At 43.3% G+C, this 8,613-nt stretch overlaps 1 protein-coding gene across 1 annotated transcript; it reads right to left on the bottom strand.

Annotated features, from left to right (window-relative positions):
* Window positions 1–1,423: 1,423 nt before the first annotated feature.
* Window positions 1,424–6,375, bottom strand: LOC108885778 (transmembrane protein 121). The gene is made up of 2 exons (XM_018680230.2): window positions 5,280–6,375; window positions 1,424–4,992 (listed from the first exon to the last, which is right to left on the bottom strand). The coding sequence occupies exon 2, from the start codon at window positions 4,766–4,768 to the stop codon at window positions 3,818–3,820; it is 951 nt and encodes a 316-aa protein (XP_018535746.1). The 5' UTR covers window positions 4,769–4,992; window positions 5,280–6,375; the 3' UTR covers window positions 1,424–3,817.
* Between the last annotated feature and the right edge of the window lie 2,238 nt (window positions 6,376–8,613).

Raw genomic sequence — 8,613 nt, 5'->3', positions numbered from 1 at the left:
ACAAGTGTTTTGACACAGGAATAGATAATTGCAGCTGTTCAGCAAAATTGTTGGATGTTAAATGTTGCCCAGAGCTAATGTGCACATCCTTGGAAAATCTGTGTATGTATAGTATGTTTAGCAGGAATAAGATGAGTCTCAGACTGCAGAATAACTCTCTGACTTTGCTGTGCTCATGTGTGCAGCATCTGAATTTTAGATTAAAGCATTCATTATCACGTTAGCTGACACAAACAGTTGTGCAGTGGAAATTAAGGGCATTAGGGGCATCTTTAAATCCACAATTTGAAAGATATGCAGAGCTTTAAGTTACAGCATTACAGAGAACCGTTAAATACACTGCAGCAGCATCACATGCTTTCCTCTGCTTCATCCAATAAAAAACCCTGTTGTTATTTGTTTTTAGAGAGTGGTCTTTTAGAATCTGATATCAGTTACTCTCCAGACAAGAAAATCAATACTTGATGAGCATTAATTTTCTGTACTGGTTTGTTCTCCTCGTGCTCTAACATGGCTTCCATGAAAAATACATTTGTTTCCCGGCTCTGTTGCCATCCAAGACTGCCGAAGGTCGAGCTGTGAATTTACTGCAGCCGTTTGTCTTGCTTGCTTGGCGCAGGCCACTTTGTCAGTGTTAATGTGGTAAGTTTGGAGGTGCATCCAACAGCCTTCCCAGTTTATTAACATTCGAGGGTTCAGTGCAATGCAATGCAATGCATCCCCCCCCCCCCAAAGAAAAAACAAAAAACAACAAACAAAAAACATGGTCATCTGGAAGAATGCAACATTCATTCAGGATCTGGTCTCAGGAAGGCTGATGTGGAATGGGTTGTTAGAATTCCCACTGGAGGCTTTCAGAGGAAGTGATCATCTTTTTGCTCTTGAAACCATTTTTACATGATAGAAACAAACGGATATGAAGTCTAGTCATATGCTAATAAGTTAGTAGTTGATACTGTGAGCAGATGTAGATTAAAAAAATGCTGATTTTTTTTTGCCAAATATGTAAACATCAAATATAATAATCAATACAGTGCAGTTCATTATCACAACTTGTGCTTATGTTTGATTTAACAGACTGAAGAATCAACATACTGTACAAAGAGTAAAGGCTTTTAAACTGAGCCAAAATGAGCTCGTTATCTTGTCTTCAGCCATCTGGTTTTGGTGTGTGACTGTAGTGCATCGTCTGCTCACACATGGCAACCCACCCATCACACTCATGTAGAGTAGCTGTTTTACACAAAAACCATTTAAATCGCCCAAGCCACTGTGTCACACTGTGTTTGAATCTTAACATTAGTTTTGCATAACGTTCTCTTTGTGTCTTGGTCTTCCCCATTCATGCCTCTTTTCCCACTGAGTCAAAATACATGCAAGTCATGTGACTTTGAGGCTCAAATAACACGAGAGAGTTGTTTGTGTGTTTGTTAGCTCTGCAGTGGACTGCTGACCTCTTCAGGGAGATTCTCTGCTTTCCATACAATGCATGCTGGGATACATGTAAGCCTTTCTTTGACCCTTTATGGGAAACTGTACATATGAATTTACTTTGAATTTGGGCAGCAACAGTCATGTTCTCTAAACAAACCCAGTGCTCCTGGTTGAATTGCAACTGTAGAGGATGCTCACATCACATTTTCTGTATTTACCAAAAACTCCAGCATATACAGTATAACTATGAACTACCTACAATAAAACATATGGATTTTCATTCACTTAACAAAGACTTTTTCAGATGCCTGGAAGTCTTCAGACTGTTACTGGAAATGTAATCCTTTAAGATGTGAAGACTTGCAGTAACAGTGTTGCGTATAAACTCTGCAAACTTTTTATATTTTTAGAACAACTAGAATCACACACTTTTTTTTATAACATTGTCACCAAAACAATTAAAGCTGCAAAGCAGACCATTTCAGAATAAACATTTCCTCATTGTTCTTAATGATAACTGAATTCATCATTCAGCACATTCAACTCTAAAGGAAGAATGTTTTCCTTTCATTGCTGTAAAAACAATACAATCCAATAGTATATTATAGTCTAAATTGCTGATGTAGCTTTACAACAACACTGACAAATAATGCTGGCTACAGCAGTCTTAATGTGATAGCCTGGTTTGTGCCACCTAAAGTTGCCACCTTCCTCGTACAGATGAAAATGTTGGACCAGCTTCTGCACTCTCAGGGTTTTAACAAACACGGACAGCCAGTCTGCTTTAAATTATGCAAGCAGTCACTGGTGAGAGAGAGATTAAGCAAAGGAAAGTAACCTGAGTACAAGAGAAGGAACCTATTGTAAAATGTAGTTCTTTTTTCTTTTCTTTTCTTTTCTTTTCTTTTTTCTCTTTTCTTTTTTCTTTCTTTCTTTTTTTTTTTTACTATTGCACCAGTGTTGGTGTCATTATTCTGTGTTTTTTTTTGCAGTATCATATTATACCACTTGACCTCATTGTTCAATTTTGCATCTCTGGCTATGTTAACAATGGCACACGCAGTAAAAGGTTCAAACAAACATATTTCTCAGTGGCTTTTCTTCTGCTTTATTCCTGTTGATTTTTAGGAAAATACTAAAATGTGTCACTGAAAAACAAAAATACTCCAGCTCTGACTCAACTGTTGGTGATAGAAAAAAAACCTGCTTGCGACAGAAAGAGATTTGTCATATTAGAAGACATCGTGTTTTCTTGGCTGTTGTTTGGATTCACATCACCGGACCAAAGTATCCATTTTGTCCTTTTGTGTGAGAAACAAAATGACAGTGCTTACAAAGATCTGCTGCTGCCACTAAGCACAAGCACAGATAGTCACTGAGCGCCTGAGGAGGATATTAAACAGCTTTCCTTATTTGGGAATCATTTATCCATCTGCAGTGTTGCCCCTTGGCTGTGTCTTCTTGTCCTATGGCTACAGCACCATAGTCACCCTTTGCAGTGATCAAACTGTTCAGAACTGCACAGAGAATTTATTCACATGTTTCTCTCCTCACTCAAAATAAGAAGCCTGCTATGTAATGATCTCACTCTTGTTGAATGACATTGCAAAGGCACCACTTCAGCAATTAAGTGCTCTCTAATTGAAGATTGAACCAGAGTGAAAAAATCATTGTCTATTTTCTTTTGTAACCCAGGTTAATTAAAGGACATTTGCTGAATTTTAATTAAAAAGTGAAATATATTCAATTGGTCCAGTTACTTTTAAATGGATTTCATGAAAATACCCCTTTACAGCCAGTGAAAGAGCAGGAAAGCCTTTATCTTGTACACAATACTTTATCAAAGAATCACATATAAAAACACACGTCTTTCAGGAGAAAGCTTTAACTGTTGTTTTCACTCTCATTACTTTGATTCTTTCTGTGGCTGCTCCCTCTGACTTTGTCACGTTAAAGCCCTCGACTACTAAGAACATTCGAACAACAGAAATACACACCACAGCACACAGACCCTTAAGTTTAAGATTAGAATGCAATACACACAATTCAAAAATATATCCTCTAATCTTGCAGTAGTTTTTTTTCCTTTTGTACAGTTAGAAAAAATACACAGTTAACTGATTTCACTAAGGGAAATGCTTTAACAAAGTCACAAGTGATACTGTATTTTGCACCATGACAGCTTTGGATACAGCACAGCTCTATCCTGGCTAAGCGTCTGCAGTGTCCTGTGTGCCATTAAGCATCAGTGGAGATCATGATCTCCTGCGTGTTCACGTGAATGTTCACATGCCCTAAAAGGTGTGGAACATTGTGCCCTGCCAGCGTCCTGAGGGTCATAGATATTCATATCGACATTTCCCAGATTCACCTCACCATTCTGTCATGTGTGTTCACACGTCGTCACCTCAGGGAGGGGCGTCTGGTCCTGCATGACCACTTGAGGTGGGGTGGGGGCAGGGCGAGCATGGGCCACCGAGTTTTTCTGCAGCTCGACCCCGAAGGCAGGAGGAGCGTTCTGCAACTGTCTCCTGTACTGCACAAAGCTGCAGGTCTTTAGGATGATGGCCAGGATGTTCTTTCCTATCAGGATCCCGGACACTCTGGCGTCCCTGTACAGAAACATGTTCCCCCCGCGGATGAAGAGTGTGATGATGTTGATGGTCACCAGGCTGAGGATGGGGTACAGGAGCATCTTGTGGGGCACGATGTTGATGCCCTGCATGCTTATTTCGCTCAACGACACGCAGGGCAGCACGAGCAGAAGGATGTAGCAGTAGAAGAACATCAGGCCCTCCGCCCACAGAGGGAGCCCCTTCTTCTGAGGCTCCCACAGGTTGGCTTGGATGTCCAGTATGTCCAGCAAGTCCACCACCACCCAGAAGAGACGGTTACGGATCTCCTCACGCTTTTTGAAGGCGCGTACGTACTCCATATGGTCGATAGCAACCAGCACCACAAACAGCACTGGAATGCAAATGGACAGCAGCAACGTCAGCGCCTTCCTTGCGAGAGCATCCAAGCTCTTCCTGTCTGCCTTGTAGTTTTGATACACAAAGTAGACTTTGATCTCCAGCACAAAGATGTAAAGGAACCAGAGGATCATGGCGTAGCCTCGTTTAGCTGTGCGCACCTCAGCACCCACCCACACCGCTACATAACGCAAGACGATTAGGAAGCAGATGTCTCCCACCATCACCATGATGCAGATGCCAATCTTGCGTGGTCCGTGGTTCTGCTCCACCAGGTAGGCATCAATCAGTGCCATGCTGCTCATGATCAGGATGGTGGACAGGCACACGTGGGGCTTGTTGGTGGGAGGTGGGGGTACCATCCTTGCCTGACTGAGAGGAGGAGGAGGAGGAGGAGGAGAAGGAGGAGTGTTGTTGAAGAGGGGAGTGCAAAGGGTCCTCAGTTTGTCCTTTGAGGAGGCAGATCAGATAGTGCAGCTAGACAGTGGTGTTCCCCTCCATTGCTTCTGTCTTGGCCAGAATCCAGGATGCATTAATAGGATTCACACAGATCACTTCAATCAATCTCCGCTTGTGCCCAAGCCACCTGCCGGGTAGACAGTACCCCTCATTTAGTAAATTATGTTCATTGGCAAATGGTCTGTAAACATACAGGTTCGCTTGAGTAAAAATTAATAAATCTCAGGATGTGTCTACTTTTTACACCCTGATAATCATTCATTAAACACAGCAGTTAAATCAACGGGTTACAATTTCTGTTATCAAAAGAAAAAAGGAGCTGCTGCGATGTGCTCTCATTACAGGTTCACTCTCGACACCCTTGTTTTCATACAAGCTTAAGCTTGAGAGATAAAAATCCAGCTGAATACTCACTTGTGTCCCTCTTTGGACTTTATCCTAATGACTGGCAGCGAGCGATCATCCATGAGACTGCACTGGGAGATCACAAAGCCCATCTGTAATCCACAGGAGGGGAGAGGAGAAAACGCACAGGATCCTCTCCTTCTATGACAGGCGTAAATCCACCAGTCATGGATATATTTCTTTTTTCTTTTCTCTTTTTTTCTCAGGCGAAGGAGAAATCCCAAAATATTGCCGTCATAATCCACTTACTGCTCAGACTGAATCAGGAAGAGGCATCTTAATGGTCACAAAGACTGCTCTCAATTTCTGCAACTAAGAATAGAGGTTATTTTGTGTTGTGCTCAGATAGAGGGTTTAAACCCCCAACTCCAAAAAAAGAGAACGTGGTAAAGTTAGAGGGAAAAGCTCTGCAGTAAGTCCTGCTTAAAAGAGAATTTCCTCTCCAGAAGTTTTCCTCTCCAGCATCAACGATCCCTGGACAAGAAGATCAAACATTCTGTCGCCGTTTTCCTGTTTCTCTGCCGGGAAGTTTCAAAACAAGAAACACGGTTGTAGTGAATTTTTTTCAATGTAGTGTGTGTCGGAGTGTCCCCACACAGCTGTGTGCATGTGTGTTTGTGCGGCTGTGTGTTTTTTCTGTGTGTGTGTGTGTGTGCAGGTTTCAGCTGTCTCCACGCTTCGTTGTCGCTGTAAAATGCTGCCCCCCTGGCGAGATCCTGGCTGCTGCGCCGTTTTCTGTCTCTTGCTCAAGCAGCTTTTGCCAGGGACACCAGGATCAACAGCGCCAGTGGATTCCCCTGTCTCCACTCAGCATGCTCTGCCAGCACCACCAGCGCTGTGATACTCCAACAGCGCCTGCCTCTCTGCCCGTCTGTCTCTGTGCACTTCTCAGCCCTCTCTGCGAAGTCAGGGGGATGCTCCTCTGGTGCGTTCAGACACACTCCTGGGTTTATTCTCTCTCTCTCTCTCTCTCTCTCGCAGCTACCCTCCTCTTCCTTCTCCCTCTTCTGCTCAAGTAAAGGCACTTGCTGTGTGGAGGTGACGCTCAGCAGACCACAGCTGCAGAGAGAGGGAGAGAGAAAAGAGGTAGAGAGAGAGACAGAACACTTTTCCAGGGGGTGGAGAAAGGCGGGGAGGGGAGGGAAGACGAGCCAGCCTTTTGCAGCTTAGCTGAATGCACAACTTCTCTCTCTCATCCTATTTTTTCCCCCCTCACACTCCTCTTTTCTTTTCACATTGTGTCTTGTGCTGATATCCTATTTTCTTGGGCTGTTTCCTTTTTGGCTCTGAGGAAAAAAAGCCCTAGTTTCCTTTTTCTTTGAGAAGCCCATTAAGGCGCCATGCATTTTCTTCTCTCCATCAGGTCCAGGGTGCAGGAATGAAAAGTGATCCAGAGAGGAGAAGGGGGTGGAGGGGTGGGCAGAAGCAAGGAGATGCTCTCCAGTATGGGATGTAGAAAGCCAGCTTCCCAGCAGGCTGTGTGTCTGCAGGCTGGGGAGACACACGGGGGGAAAAAGAGGGAGGGAGAGGGGGGTGAGGCGTGCAGTGGCTCCTCCTGACAGAGAGTCTTTCTATTGATCTACTGACAGAGCAGTGAATCAGGAGACTGAGATGGGGCCAGAGACCAAAAGAGATGAGGGGTAAGGGGAGATAGGAAGGAACAGATGTGGGGAGAGGAAAAAAAAAAAACCAGAGATGACTGACATGATGAGTGAAGGAAAAAAGCGAGCAGGAGATGTGCGGGGTGGGACTAAATGTCAAGGGAACATTTTTATCCGCTGGGATGTAATAATGCCTGGGCAGGGAGATAATGCTTATGCAAAAATTTATAAAGGTAGGAAGAGGTTGGTGTGTTTGCTCTACCATGCAGTATGCACTACACCACGAGCTCTGTTTATCCAGCTGGGCCAATTAGCGATAATCCTTCCTCAGAGGAACCAAACTGCTTTCATTACTACAATATGAAGCCATTTACTGCTCACTTCATGAATCGCTGTTATTGAAGAGTCAAAAGTATTGGTTTTCTATGCAGTGTGGCTGCACTTTTCATCCAACTGTGTAATGACAGCTAAACATAATCGCAATCAATCGTGCAGATTTTTACAGTCATGAATGGATATGGTTACAGATTTACCAGCTGTGGATCAGCTGACAGCTGCCATCATGGCAGTTTATGACTTCTGTCATGCTTTTAACATGGAAGCATATGGAGGCTTCATGTCTGAGAAATGGAAAATGAAAAAGCTGTTTGCCTCTCACAGAGCTGCTTTCTTATTGACTATTTCCTCTGGATTTATCGACTGTAATTGAGCCGTGACAAGTGCAGTGATGGATTATATTCTTCTTTGCAGATTGTAAAGTTGGTGTTCCTTCCACAAGATTTTAAAAAAACATTTTGACAGTGGTATAAAACACATGGCAGGCTTCAATTTATACCAACTGCTGCTGCAACACATTTAACAGATTGTTAGAGATGGTGGCTCGGTGGTTAGTGAAATCGTTGTGTAATGAAAGGTCACAGGTCTGATCCCCATGACAGGCAGCACACCCATTAACAGCCATGTGTCCTTGAGCCAGACACTAAACTGCTACCTGCTCACTCGTTTGCTCAAAGTCACTCTGGCTAACACGTCAGCTAAACGCCTGAATTGTAAATGGAAATGAGAGGATCGCTTGTCTCTTCCACCACGGTACATCCCTGTGATCTTAATAGTTTCCTATCCTCGCAAAATCAGTAGAGGAGACTGATACAGTTCCTCTATCATCCACTTTGTTATTCCTCCCACACCTCATCCAGTAATCTATAATTAATATCTTCATTTACATGCCTTTTGTGATATACAGTAGACTTCCAGATTATGTTAACCTCTTCATTAAAAAGAGCAGTTCACCTGGGTTTGGACTTTGGGTCATAACTGCTTCTTCATTTATACATGCTCCGCATTTCCCATTTTGTCTTCCTTCACTCTGTGTTTATGGTTCATGAGCACAGAGGAAATCACATCATTGTCTCTAAAGGGTATTGTCTGTGATCTATGCGCAGATTTATGTTTTTTTTACAGTCATTTGGTGTCAAAGTTCTCCGTCCTGATTAATGTAATCACACAGTTATACCAACACAAGGCTGTGCGTTATGATGTATGAGATAACAGCCAACAAAAGTACATCCAGGAGTCTTGTCTGTCCTCTTCTGCCCTCTCTCCTTCGTCCATCAGGCTCCGGTTCAGCCTCCTACAGAGGACTGTCCTTGGCTCCTGGACAGGGACACTGCATCATCACTGTTCAGCTCCAGGCAGGGTAACACACAACAGATAGCAGACGATAAAACACTGGACACATTTTC

The sequence above is a fragment of the Lates calcarifer genome, linkage group LG16_LG22 (assembly GCF_001640805.2).
Source record: "Lates calcarifer isolate ASB-BC8 linkage group LG16_LG22, TLL_Latcal_v3, whole genome shotgun sequence".
NCBI lineage: Eukaryota > Metazoa > Chordata > Actinopteri > Centropomidae > Lates > Lates calcarifer.
Note: the sequence above shows the minus strand (reverse complement) of the source record. Positions and strands in the feature narration are given on the sequence as shown.